The sequence below is a fragment of the Aspergillus brasiliensis genome (genome assembly GCF_001889945.1).
Source record: "Aspergillus brasiliensis CBS 101740 unplaced genomic scaffold ASPBRscaffold_1, whole genome shotgun sequence".
Classification (NCBI taxonomy): Eukaryota; Fungi; Ascomycota; class Eurotiomycetes; order Eurotiales; family Aspergillaceae; genus Aspergillus; species Aspergillus brasiliensis.
In genome coordinates, this window is record NW_027137442.1 from 2,909,600 (window position 1) to 2,922,221 (window position 12,622).

Sequence of the window (12,622 nt, forward strand, 5' to 3'; positions counted from 1 at the left end):
CAATACCAAACTGGCAACCATGGCTCCAAGCTACTAATCAAGCATCCAACTAACCACATGCATGATGCTAGTCTTCATAAACAAAAGGACAAATGATAAACACAGACTCAAACTCAAACAGCCACAGGATCAGAACCGAGGTAAGGCAAACAGTTTAAAGTTGTCTTCTTGTTTCATCGTCAGTCTCAAAAACTAGACTACCCCGACGATCAAAACTTACCCTACTACTTACTACTTACTGCTATATCACCCCACTTATTCTCAATTACCGGGCTAAAGTTACTGAACAGTTTAGTACAGAACAGTAGTTACTAAGGTTAAGCTCTGAAACTTCCTAGGGACGAGGGAGACAACTAACAACTAACACATAGACAAACAGACACGTGAGGAATGGACGTTCTAGTAATTTAACTACTATCTAATTATTTGACTCGTGTCGAAGAAACATCATCGTAAACAGACCGAGGTAACTACCCTGAGGGGAAAGGGAGGAATTGTATGAATAAAGGTGTTGTTTCAGTCATGCTTGAAGGTGGACAAACGTCTTATCTGCTGCTGCTGCTGCTCATGTTAGTCATTTGAATGGAAATCTATATGTTACGTCATGATACTTGGCTGATACTGATCTAATGGTATGATGAAAGCAAGAGCCTGGGGTGCCATTGAAGTTGTTCTCATACCGGTCGTAAGTGGATGTTGAGTGGTTTGTTTCGTATCACGGGGTGGTTCCATACGGAATAGTAACTACTATTGATAGTCTTGACGTACTGCTTCTTGGTAAGTTCAGTAAAATCTGAGTTGTATTCCCAGGATAGAATTGCCTCTGTACTACTACTAGTATATTGCAACTATTATTGGTTGTACCGCATTTCTATCGAGATCATCAGAAGTAATGGAGGTGATATGGTATGGTTGAAGGTATTGATGTCTTGTTGGAGGTGTGTTCGTGCGAGCTGATAGATACTTTCTTTTAACTCTTGCTTGCTGTGATTATTCCTACATCTTTACTTTGGAGGCAGGGTGCATGTTACTGTCTAGCTACTTGGCTTCGCCGTCACTTCAGACTTTCGTAGTAGTAGAGTATTTAGATTGATTGCAGTTATCCTCGTGGGGCTTTTACGTTGGCTCCGATCTTGCGGATCCTGGTACTACTATACTAATAGAGGTCAGGATAGGAAATTGCATGTGCGTTAACCAAATGGATATATATCGTGGCCTGCCGTTCATCGTCATGACACATACGATCATAGTATACATAAGTACTCCCCCAGATGTTGCTCATCTAGCGTCCAACGTACTTCAACTCCAACATCCGCAATGGGATATACGATACGCTGGTAAAAACAAACGCCAGTTCATTGGCAATGTCTCCTCCGTCGGTGCCGATCTTGCGCGCCAGCGCTCCAACATAATACGTTTCGTCCATGCCGACGATCCATCCGGCCGCACCGCACAGGAACGCGGTGAGACCTGCGTATCCAACGGGCAGTTTTGACGGGGTGTTCCAAGCGTCGAGGTCGTAGTTGGCCAGATTGCCCTTGCGAAAGACGTAGTGTTCGCAAAATAGGATGACGAAAAAGGAGGTGTTCCAGTAACCCAAAAGGGAGAGGAAGTTATCCAGGACAGTGAGCAGATGGTCCCGACCTGCGATACCAATGACAAGAATACAGGCGAACACGAGGAGTGTCCAGATAACTCGGGGGATCTTCTGAAATGGTTTGGCGAATAATTGTGCAGAGAGTGAACCGGCATAAATGGCAATGCAGTTCATACCGACTGTGTGGTGATGTTAGTAGCAATAAGGGTGTCAAGTGAGGGGTCGCACTTACTACCACACAGCACCAGGAGGACCAATAGGAACTTAGCAAATTTGCGGGGATAGATGATGGTCTGCAAGATCTCTCCAGTCCCTTGCTCGTAGGCAGCAGCCCATTCTGGGTTCCCATCCAGGGCAGATGCGATGCACGCACCGAGCAACATTCCGACACAAGTTGGGAGTGAAATACCCAGGGTGGTGTAGATGAAGACCTTGACCTTGGAGGTGTTGACCGGGTAATGCACATAGAAGTCGGACACGATTGAGCACCACGACGCACTCGAGCCGTAGATGACGCTGATTAGACTCAGAACGTTTCCAGACTTGGTCAACCCGGACACGGTAGCGGGATCTGAAAGGCTAGCATGGTGGGCCGATTCGCCGTAGACGATAATGAAGACGACAAAGGAAACCATCCAGATAAATTGCTCGATCGTCATGACAGCCTTGAGACCGAAAAAGCTGAAACACAGACTGACGCATGCAACGATGACGACTCCCACGACCATGGAAATGTGATCATCCGAAACAGCGCGAAGAGCCTGGCCACCGGTAATGCAGCTGACAGAGGCCCAGCCCAGCTGTTCGACGACATTCAGCGCCGCGATGATGGATGAAGGGTAGAAGCCAAAGGAGTATCTAGAGATGGCGACTTGACGAAGGCCAGTGCCGGGGCCCATCGTGGCACACCAACCCTATTGAACCGACGTGTAAGCCTTTAGACAAACCAGAAGCTGAGTGCGCCGCATTGCGTCGCAGTAGAAAGAGTAAAAAGACGGGGTAAAGGAAGTGGGATGCGAACCGTAAGAGCAGCGCCCAGAAACGTCGCGCATATCATAATGGCGATCGTCTGCCCTAAGTTCAAGCCCATTTCCTTTCCCATAAAGCCCGTGCTGAAACAACTGAGGTTCATGGTGGCTGAGGCCCAGATGAAGGCCATGGCCAGGGTGTTGGGCGGTTTGCGGTCTTCAGGCAAGACTCGGTCGAGACTGTTGGACTCGACGCCCAATTTGCGATCCAGCAGCTCTTCATAGTAGCGGATGCGGGCGAACAAACCGCGGGGTTTGACCGGGGCATGTTCCTCCACCGAAGCTGTGGCCTGCTTCGGTTCGATGGGGTTGCCATCCTCAAGGGTTTTGAAATCCATCCTGAGGGGGGGGGGGAAGGAGGAGGGACGAATGGGGGAGAGGGTGGAAATTGCGGGGAGGGAGGATGAAGTGGCAGGCAAAGCAGGGGAGAGAGGAAAAAAGGCACGAGACACCTCTTTTCTGCTCAACTTCTTCCCCAGAAAGCAGGCGTTCAGGGCTGCATATATTTGTAGGTGAAAATTGCCATCGCGCTTGAAGCCGGCGACGAATGGGGAATCGCAGGCCTCGCTAGTCGTACCAGATTGGTCGTTTTTTTATCTTTGGCCCTCACAGAGCGTCGGCTTGTAATTTGTGGAACAGGATTTTCTTATCACAGAGTGCCCCAGTCCGTGTCTTTTTAGTGCCAGCCGGGCGAGACATGGTCAGATAACACTTGAAAACCTTTTTCCCGCAAGTCGCTGCAGTGGATGGACCGTTGCGCTGGGAGTTCGGCTAAGTCCGACGGTATAAATGATCCAGTGATATTCGGGGGTGATAGCAGTGATACCACTGGCGTTCAAGTTAGATTTCGTGTCTAAGAAGCATGAAAGAGCCCTCACTTTCTCTCTCCATGCCAACACTGCAATCGAAGCAGCATATCTCCGTTAAGGTTTCTGGTCCACTTCGGCCCAGCCTTTAGTCGCACATGCTTCTATTGCAGTGGGTCAGGGAACTCTCCGGGAGTCGGGAGAGGACAGCAGGCAGTCAACCACACTATCTAGTATCTACATATCTATTCCCTACACGAAATATCAGGAATTCATTAGAGTGGTGCAAGGCTGTGATCATCTTGGCTTGTATGCCAGTATCATACCAGATAGATTTGTGTGGACGAAGTTGGATCCAGCCTGTATGCCAACGTAGGCAACAAAAAAATAGTAATCGCTCGAACTACAGTATCATCCTTGCTGTCTCGCGGTACCCATAGATAATAATTTAGAGGGCATGAAGTAGAATGTGTAACCGCTAAATTTCGTAGGTGCTTATTTTGCCACCCGCCAGCTGTCACTGCTGAGAGCCAAGGCAAGCCTGGACCCAATCCTTTTTCAGACTGCTCTATGAAAGGGTAGTATTGAGGTATTTATCTTATGCTGGTTCGATATCTGTATAATCGAGACATATACTATACAATCGAATTGACTTGCTCAGTATTCTACCAGTCCTGGTTCAAGAAATGATTCCGCAATACTCGTGCCTCTTCCGGTAAGCATTGTAGATCCATGCATTGTTGTTGTCCTTGGGTTATTCCTGAAGTAAGTGCTGTAGTTATATACTGACAGCCGATTCAAATGTTCTTATGCGAAACCAATCTAGAGAGAGAGTGACCTCCATATCTTCTCTGAATAACGTCTCTGATTATAAGCTAGCCACCTCCAAGTTTAACCACTGCGGTGTAGAATAATGTAATGTCGATATATTCGTGTCCATGATGATAATGCAAAGTCAGTTGATGTCGTCGGGTTATCCGTGCGCTCCCAAGCATTAGTGTAACTCTTTTTCACCATACGGACCAGCTACCGATATAGCAGTGGCTCAATCTGGACCATTGTGAGAGAATAGAGAATAGGACAAGGGCCAACTACCCATGCATTGGAGGCGTATCCGCTGGTGGATCGGACAGGCAGAACTCAGCCTCAACCTGCAAGCCGGGCGCACTATCCCAACACACCAATCACCTCAGTCGAGCCATGCCCATTGGGGAATCGGGATTATCCAGAGAAGAAAACGGTGTTCGCTGGTAGTAGAGTTCATGATGGCATGGCCATACTAGGTGACGGAATCGACGCATGCTCGACAACGGCGACCCTGCGTGCTGGCAATCAGGTTGTTTCGGGTAATGATCGGTCGAGACATGGCGGCTAGTCTAGATAGGATGGATGATGTCTTGCAGTTGTATCACCAACAGGCACCAGTGAAGGGGAAGAACCGCATGTAAATGACGGTGGTGGTGGGTTTTCCAGAAGGAAGAAGTCCTTAAGGTTGAGGAACGGCGGCTCCGCCCATCAGCCCGAAAGGGAATGACTTCCTCCCCCGGCCTTTCCAACTTTCCTCTCCGACCACTCGGGCTTGTTGTCTGTCCTCTTCTTCCTCTTCCTCTTCCTCTCTTCTTCTTCTCTTTCTCTTCTCCATCTCCAGATTCGCTCGGTTGTCCTCCCTCTGGATCGTGTCAATTACATTGACCCTCTTCTCCTCCTCCTCCTTCTTCCTCTCCATTCGCCTCTTTTCCCTTCCCCCCCCTCCGCTCATCCTTTTCCATCCTCCTTCTCCGCCTTTCCACTTTTGTCTTTTGTTTCCCTCTTCTCTCCCACTTGCCCCCCTCATTTTCTCCGAATAATCTTAAGACATATCTTGGCCATCAATTCTTTTTTCGCATTTAGCCCCTGCAGGTAGCAATTGAGCTTTTCCTTTCTTGACTACACTTTTGCGGCTTTAGGCCATTATACTTTTGGATCATTTGCTCAACAAGGCATCTCTCCGCTTGGTGTTGATATCCGGTGCTATTGGACGTCTGTTAACAGTCAGCTATAATCACATTAACTCCCATTGCTTGTCGGTATGTTGGCGCCTTTCGGGCTATCAATTGGTCTCTTCTAACATCACCGAATATCAGCAATAGTTCCCCTCCTCCGTTTCTCTCCTCCATTTGAGATCTTCCCGAGTCCACCGATCGTCCCGCTACCATGGCTTCCGAAGTGTCGAGTGTCAACGTGAACGGTGGTACCAAGTCCCGGGCTGCTATGCTGGAAGAGCAGCATGCCCGTGATGAGGCGCACAAGACTACTGTGGAAGAAGTTGTCGATGAAGAGGATTTGAAGCATCCCCCTCCCTCTTCCTCGGTGATTGAGGCCGAGTCCTCCGCTCCGTCGCAGACCCCGGCCCCGACCGCCTCGCCAGCCCCGAAGCCAGCTCCCAAGAAGACACCTGCCTTTGATGTCCAGTCTGAGGAACTATTCCCGGCCCTTGGGAGTGGTCCGAAGCCCAAGGCCCCCGCCGCCGCTGCTTGGGGGGCCCGAGGCTCCGCCGCTGCTGCCGTCGCTAACGGTGCTGCCAGCGGCGCACAGACTGGTATGTTTTACTCGACTCATTGGCTAAAACCTACATCGTTGTACTGATCATTCCTAAACCAGCTCCCGGAGGTTTTGGTTCTGAAGTTCCCAGGATCATGAGTCTGCCCGGCAAGCACATGGAACAACTCCGGTTGGCGCCCTCGCAGATGCTCCCTCGAGGTCAGCTCAAGAAGCCCCTGCGGGATATCCTGCGCGATATCTCTAAGCGATCCAAGGCCAATGTCGACATGCGCGGTGGACCCGGTGGCTCCATAATCTTCGAGGGTAAAGGATCCGTGGATGCGGTCAGGCAGGCCCTGAAGGAGGTCGCTCAGCAGGTCGGATCCAAGGCATGTATCCCTGCGTTCACGGTTGAGGGTAGATTGTGGACTAACGTCTTGCCTTAGCAATCGGTTCGCGTTCCGATCCCCACATCTGCTCGGCCTCACATCATCGGACGCCAAGGCGCCGTCGTTCAAGACATCCAGCAACGGACCGGCGCACGGGTGCAGGTTCCTCGCGCCGAGGAGTCTGCTCCTGGTGCGGAGGATGACGACAGCGACACTATCGACGTCCTTATCGAGGGTGATGCTGTTGCCGCGGAGATGGCGCGTCGGGAGATTGAAGCGATTGTCAAGGAGCGCGCCTCCAACATGAGCCTGCGCCTCAAATCCATCCCGCCGGAGTTCTTCCCCTTCATCGCCGGTGCTCACAATGCCAACCTCAAGGAGATCGAGGAGCGTACCAAGGCGCAAGTGCATGTGCCGCGATACGATACCTGGCAGAGTCAACCTCCGCCTCAGGAGGCTGATCCGGGTCACGTCCAGTTCGTGCCGGCTCCCGAGAAGCACATCCACATCTCTGGTGAGCGTACTGCCGCCCAAGAAGCTCGCGCGGAAATTGAGAGACTTGCGGCCGACCTGCAACGCCAGCTCACGCTCCGCCAGTTGGCCATCAACCGTGGCCAGCATCAGTTCATCCTTGGCGACAATGCCGATGCTCTGCACGAATTCCTTGCTGACACTGGCTGTGCCATTGTCCTGCCTCCTGCCTCTGACGAGAGCGAATTCCTCACCATCACGGGTCCGCTTGACTGCATCGAGAATGGTATCAACCGGGCAATGGACCTCGCCACTAGCATGCAGATGGCAAGCATTGACCTCTCCCGTCAGCACCCCAGTGCTCCCATGGGCCCCCATGCCCATGCTCGCGCCCTCACTCAATACCTGAAACAGCGTCAGATCATCAAGGAGCTTGAACGGATGTATGACGCTCGGATCGCCCTTCCGCCAAGCTCGGACGGACCTGTGACCTGGGAGGTCTACTCGAGAGATGGCAAGAACACCATTCGCGCCAGGTCCGATATCATGAACTTGGTCCAGGCTCACCCTCCTACGAGACTTCGTAGCCTCGCCATCGACCCCTACTTCCACCCTTACCTGCGCTCTCGGAGCATTCCCAAGTTGCGGAGTGACTATGGCGTTCACCTTCTTGTGCCTGACGAGCTTGATAGCTCCGACGTGGTCTTGGTGTACGAAGGCCCGTCCGCTTCTACTGCTCAGGTTGAGATCCCTCGTCAGAGACCTTCTGCCGCTGAACTGGCTACCTTCGAAAAGGCCCTCCAGGAGGCTCAGGAGTATCTTCTGAGCACTCTTGGTGACCAGAACGATGTCGTGGCGACGTCTGTGAGCGTGCCCAGCAAGTACCAGGACAAGGTTCGCAAGTTCATCGTCCGCCAGCAGGAAGGGAAGAGTGAGGACGAGATCCCTGTTCGCGCCATTGTCGGGGATGGACGTAACCGTAACGAGTCTGATGTTGCACTTCGTGGACCCTCTCGTCTGGTGGAGGATCTTGCTTCGAAGCTCCAAGCGTTTGTTGTGGAGCAGGAGAAAGACGACCTTGAAAGAGGATACACCACGTCCTTTGACTTCCCCCAGAAGTATGCCAACTTCTTGATTGGCAAGCGTGGCGAGAACATTAACAAGCTGCGTGATGAGTTTGACGTTGACATCAAGGTCGAGAATGGTAAGGTCGAGGTCAAAGGACCCAAGGCCAAGGCCGATGCTGCCAAGACTAGGATCATCAACCTGGGCAGGAAATTGGAAGATGAGACCACCCATGTCCTGAAGGTTCCTGCCCAGTATCACCGGGAATTGATTGGTCAGAAGGGAAGCCAGGTCAACAGACTGCAGGACCGCTACTCTGTCCGCGTTCAGTTTCCCCGGGCTGCCGTCGCTGCTTCTGTCAACGATGACCAGTCTGTCGCTGAGACCTCTAGCGACGCAGGTGGCTCTCGCCCCAACCGCCCTCAGCAGGCTCTGGATGAGGTCATCGTCAAGGGACCCAGCAAGGGTGCTGATTCTGCGCGCGATGAGATTCTTAGCTTGCTGCAGTGGGTGATTGACCACTCCTACACGGCTACCGTGTCTGTCGCTCAAGCGCAAATCCCATCCTTGATTGGCCAGCGCGGTCGTGAAATGGACAAGCTCCGCGCCGACACCGGCGCCCAGATTGATGTTCCGGGAGTCAACGATGCTCCGGATGAGTCCGGCCGTGTGCAGATCAAGATCAGGGGCACAAAGAAACAAGTTGAGGAGGCAAAGAAGATCCTGGAGCAGCGGTCTAAGGAGTTCGACTCTATTGTTACTAAGACTATTGATGTGGACAAGAAGTACCACAAGTCGCTCATTGGCGCCGGTGGTGAGTAATCTGTTGCCCGTTGCTACAAGGTGGAAAGAGTAACTAACAGTTGTTCAGGAGCCAACATCCGCAAGATCGTCGCCGAGGCTGGTGGCCCTACCGATGGCAGCGCTTCCCGAACGGTCAAGTTCCCTCGTCCAGAGAGCAGCGACTCGGCCATCAAGCTTGAAGGAAACGGCCAGGTGGTTGATAAGATCATTGCTGCCATCCAGGACTTCGTCAAGGAGCGTGAGGATCAAGTGTCCGCGACCGTCGAGGTTCCTCCGTCTCAACATCGTCTGCTCATTGGCCGTGGAGGTGAGACCAGGCGCGGCATTGAGTCCAAGTTCAACATCACCCTCGATATCCCCAAGCAGGGATCCGGACGCTCTGACATCAAGCTGAAGGGCCCCAGCAACGCAGTCGCGGAGGCTAAAGAGCACATTGAGTCCATGCTCAAGGATCAGCAGGGCGAGACGGTGGAGGTTCCCCGGAACCTGCACCATGCTATTTCTGAGAATGGCTCTTTCTTCCGTCGTCTGCGCAACGATTACCGCGTTACCGTGGATCATGCTGGGCAGCAAGTGCCTCCCAAGCCTGCCTCTGAGGATTCCCGCGGGGCGGTCAACGGTGCCTCTTCTCTCCCCTTGATCACAGATGAGCCCAGCGAGGCCGTGGAGGCTCACTCGTGGAAGATCGTGGACAACAGCCCGGCAGCTGTCGATCCCTCCGAACCGGCGACCATCCCGTGGGTGTTGTCGGGAACCAGCGACAATGTCGCCAAGGCCAAGTCGGCCTTGGAGAAGGCTATTGCCAATGCCTCTCAGCAGTCCGCTACGGGCTACCTCATCCTGCCTGACCCGAAGACTTACCGCTTCGTCGTTGGCCAGGGTGGTAGTCAGATCAACGCGATCCGCAAGCAGACTGGCTGCCGGATCAATGTGCCCAAGGACCAAGCCAAGGGTGAAGCGATCGAGATCAAGGGAAGCAAGGAAGGCCTGGAAGAGGCCAAGGACATGATTCTCGAGGCTGTCCGCGCTGGCTTGAGCGGCAACTCTCGGTCATGAAGAGGCCGGTTTAGATGATTCCATATATATGGCTGGCTGGTGGTTTTTCCAGGGTGATATGTTAGAATCATCGAGCGACCCATGATTTTTATTTTATTTTTTTTTATAATTTCCTTTCATTCTATCTTTGTCTTATGTGCTCTCTCACCTAAAAGAAGACTGTGTTATACATCTTACATGCATTTGCTGGGCGGTTGACGAATTGCATAACCTGCCTTGAATATCCTGTGATTAGGCCCCACCCCTCTTACTATAAATACTATTATATGCATTACATAATTGCCAGATTCTCAAGATAAGAACCCTGTATACTGCTAGACAGCTGCCCATTATGGATAAGATGTATATGCAGAGAGTCAATTTTGAATCAACCTTGAAATCCAACCAGCGTAGCGCACTGGGGTTATGTTTATCTTTATCATGTATCTCTAATAGCTCTTGCTCGGCTACCAATCCATGAAAATAACACGCATAAACATCGTGACATTGCACTCTAAATGGAAACGAGAACGGGGGAATTGACATGAACGAGGAAAAGAAAGAATATCTGCATTGGATATCAACCCAACAACCCCTCATGCGGACGAAGTGGGAAACGGCAGCCGAAATCGACAGGTCCAAGGACAAAACGAGACCGAATTTCCAAACGGAATTGGCCAAATTGACAAGATCAAGAATCAATGAAGAAGTAGGGAAAGGGAAAAAGGGATTTAGTTTCATATGGGATTCATCTCTTTTTGTTTTTAAGTTATTAAGTATAATAAGAAAATAAAAAGGGATATCGTTTACTGCGTCTCAGCGGCGGAAGCATTCTGGAGGTATTGGTAGGCAAAGTAGGCGATCAGACCGCCAACCAGGACGATGCCGTAGAGACCGACACCCATGCCGGCGTTGTCGCTGGAGGCGGAGGGACCGGAAGAAGACTGGTGTTGAGAGCGAGGAGCAGGGTCACCGGGCTGGTGGAATTGCGTCAGTGTGAGAACTACTGTTTTGCGATTTGCTTGGGTTTTCCCTCAGGTGTTTGACGTACCACGCGCTTCAGCTTGCCGACCAGGAGACCATCCAGGATCTCACGGGCCTCGTCACTGTGTCCGACATCTTCGAAAGCCTCGGTACCGTCCTGGCCACCGACATCGAGAAGGACTTCCTCACCACCACTGTTTGAAGGTCAAGTAGTGTTAGCTTGGTTTATTTCTTTGGCCCTGCGGGGTATTTCCTTGCGCGATCTGTCTCATTGCTCTTTTTTGGGGAGAGCAAGCAGAATCTCTCTCTGGAGGGGAATGGGGGGAGAGCTCAATTGGGAACGGATATGCGAGTGGGAGATGTAGGACGGTAAACGTACGGGTGCTCATCGACGAAGGAGGTACAATCATAGACCTTGTCGTGGATGACCATGTAAAGATCCTTCTTGGTGTTGTGGGCGCTGACCTCCTGGAAGGTGAATTCCTTTGCGTCGGACATGGTTGTGGTAGTAAGTGTACTATCTGTGGGAATAAGTGAAGGGATAGTCAGCGACTGACATGGCCAAGGAGAGATTGATCGGTGTGAGCAATAAGAACACGGTGATAAGCAGGGGATATCGGGGAATGGTTCCAGGACAGTTCCAATAATCAGGATGCCGTCCATGACTCTGGACTTCATGCGATACGGTATAGCATTATTAGGCAATGCGAACAACAATGCCAGAAATGTAAGCCACCCCCCAATCCAGCCTGTCCAGAGTGTGTACCTCGGGATGTAGAAAACACAAGATCGCAAAAGAGACAAGAAATGCGATAGAGCGGAGACTCACCGAAGATTCAACAAGAATGGGGGAAAAAAGTACGGAAGTACAAGACTCGAAAGAGGCAGATCACACAAGATCTATCTAGACGAGAGAAGAATAGAGACTAAAGATGAACCCGAGGAAGGAGAGAGAGAGAGAGAAAGAGAGGAAGAGAGAGAGAGGAGAAGAAAGAGGAGGAGAGAGAGAAGGAGGAAGCCGAGCAGATGGGAAAGAGTCGGTTCCTTAGGCAGCCCCCTGGGCGCTTGTGATTCGACGCCGTCTCCGCCTTTCCAACTGGATGGACGCCAGGAACGTTATTCCAATCCCAGCATCAGGAGCCGTGGCTGCCATCCGGCCACCGGGACTGCCTCTCCCTGCGTTAACCGGCTTGCCGTTGAAGCTGCTCCCTAGTCCCTTACTATACTTCCACCATATTCTACTGTCAAGTCTCAATAATACTATTACTTTTGGCCTTCGATCGGCCCTGTTCCCAACCTGTTCCCAAACAGGCAATCCTGAAAAGTGGCCTGATAGGGATGGTTCTCTCTCCGCCAATCACCATCCGCTTATTCCTGGCTTAGTCAGTGTATCTCATGCACTAGACCTGATGGGGAAGAGTGACTAGAACGGGCCGTCGATCAATAATCAAAATTATGTCGGTGAATTAGTTAAGTTACTGATGCTTTGCTTTTATGATGCATGCAATAGTTATACATAGTCTGGGTTGGATGATTGTCTTAGTTCTTCAGGGATCTTTTTACCGGATTTGGTGTACCTATCTCTGTCTGTATGCCTCTTTGATAGAAGTATGTATATGCCCCTACCCCGTTATCAGATTGTTTATCACTTTTCTCGCAAGGAATTCTAGAAAATGATTAGCCTGGTTCGCTCCACTGAAAATCCCCTCGGAATAACCTCCGCGGGAGTCACAACTACATGTAATCGAGACTTGCCTTTGCTCCACCATACCTTATTGTGGTGTGACAGCCATTCCAGCAGAATTCCGCGATACTCTTTATCTTCTGCTAGGTATTACTTAGTTATACGTAATTATCTGTAGAATGAAAGTATTCACAGTATCAATGTCAGCGTACAGTGTGTAAGATAATACACAAAATCTT

At 51.1% G+C, this 12,622-nt stretch overlaps 4 protein-coding genes across 4 annotated transcripts; 1 reads left to right on the top strand and 3 right to left on the bottom strand.

Annotated features, from left to right (window-relative positions):
* Nucleotides 1-1,082: 1,082 nt before the first annotated feature.
* ASPBRDRAFT_37049 (putative nucleoside transporter) lies at nucleotides 1,083-3,311 on the bottom strand. Its single transcript, XM_067623641.1, has 3 exons — nucleotides 2,619-3,311; nucleotides 1,830-2,511; nucleotides 1,083-1,776 (listed from the first exon to the last, which is right to left on the bottom strand). Exons 1-3 carry the CDS (start codon nucleotides 2,961-2,963, stop codon nucleotides 1,283-1,285), a joined length of 1,521 nt encoding a protein of 506 aa, XP_067485067.1. The 5' UTR covers nucleotides 2,964-3,311; the 3' UTR covers nucleotides 1,083-1,282.
* A 2,105-nt stretch (nucleotides 3,312-5,416) lies between these two features.
* Nucleotides 5,417-9,852, top strand: ASPBRDRAFT_249788 (putative RNA binding effector protein Scp160). Its single transcript, XM_067622117.1, has 5 exons — nucleotides 5,417-5,497; nucleotides 5,555-6,009; nucleotides 6,072-6,340; nucleotides 6,398-8,690; nucleotides 8,748-9,852. Exons 2-5 carry the CDS (start codon nucleotides 5,625-5,627, stop codon nucleotides 9,734-9,736), a joined length of 3,936 nt encoding a protein of 1,311 aa, XP_067485068.1. The 5' UTR covers nucleotides 5,417-5,497; nucleotides 5,555-5,624; the 3' UTR covers nucleotides 9,737-9,852.
* On the bottom strand, nucleotides 9,852-10,875 carry ASPBRDRAFT_249598 (uncharacterized protein). The gene is made up of 2 exons (XM_067622115.1): nucleotides 10,767-10,875; nucleotides 9,852-10,692 (listed from the first exon to the last, which is right to left on the bottom strand). Exon 2 carries the CDS (start codon nucleotides 10,454-10,456, stop codon nucleotides 9,968-9,970), a length of 489 nt encoding a protein of 162 aa, XP_067485069.1. The 5' UTR covers nucleotides 10,457-10,692; nucleotides 10,767-10,875; the 3' UTR covers nucleotides 9,852-9,967.
* On the bottom strand, nucleotides 10,041-11,637 carry ASPBRDRAFT_37052 (cytochrome b5-like heme/steroid binding domain-containing protein). The gene is made up of 4 exons (XM_067623642.1): nucleotides 11,529-11,637; nucleotides 11,079-11,220; nucleotides 10,767-10,893; nucleotides 10,041-10,692 (listed from the first exon to the last, which is right to left on the bottom strand). The coding sequence occupies exons 2-4, from the start codon at nucleotides 11,195-11,197 to the stop codon at nucleotides 10,522-10,524; spliced, it is 417 nt and encodes a 138-aa protein (XP_067485070.1). The 5' UTR covers nucleotides 11,198-11,220; nucleotides 11,529-11,637; the 3' UTR covers nucleotides 10,041-10,521.
* Nucleotides 11,638-12,622: the final 985 nt, after the last annotated feature.

Bases quoted from the DNA above. Each gene is read 5' to 3' on its own strand.
- ASPBRDRAFT_249598 (XM_067622115.1), bottom strand. From the start codon at position 10,456: ATGAAACTAAATCCCTTTTTCCCTTTCCCTACTTCTTCATTGATTCTT.
- ASPBRDRAFT_37049 (XM_067623641.1), bottom strand. From the start codon at position 2,963: ATGGATTTCAAAACCCTTGAGGATGGCAACCCCATCGAACCGAAGCAG. The intron at 2,512-2,618 runs GTTCGCATCCCA...TCGGTTCAATAG, and splicing joins TTCTGGGCGCTGCTCTTACG to GGTTGGTGTGCCACGATGGG. The intron at 1,777-1,829 runs GTAAGTGCGACC...ATCACCACACAG, and splicing joins CCTCCTGGTGCTGTGTGGTA to TCGGTATGAACTGCATTGCC.
- ASPBRDRAFT_37052 (XM_067623642.1), bottom strand. From the start codon at position 11,197: ATGTCCGACGCAAAGGAATTCACCTTCCAGGAGGTCAGCGCCCACAAC. The intron at 10,894-11,078 runs GTACGTTTACCG...ACCTTCAAACAG, and splicing joins TCCTTCGTCGATGAGCACCC to TGGTGGTGAGGAAGTCCTTC. The intron at 10,693-10,766 runs GTACGTCAAACA...CAATTCCACCAG, and splicing joins TCGGCAAGCTGAAGCGCGTG to CCCGGTGACCCTGCTCCTCG.
- ASPBRDRAFT_249788 (XM_067622117.1), top strand. From the start codon at position 5,625: ATGGCTTCCGAAGTGTCGAGTGTCAACGTGAACGGTGGTACCAAGTCC. The intron at 6,010-6,071 runs GTATGTTTTACT...TTCCTAAACCAG, and splicing joins TGCCAGCGGCGCACAGACTG to CTCCCGGAGGTTTTGGTTCT. The intron at 8,691-8,747 runs GTGAGTAATCTG...ACAGTTGTTCAG, and splicing joins GTCGCTCATTGGCGCCGGTG to GAGCCAACATCCGCAAGATC.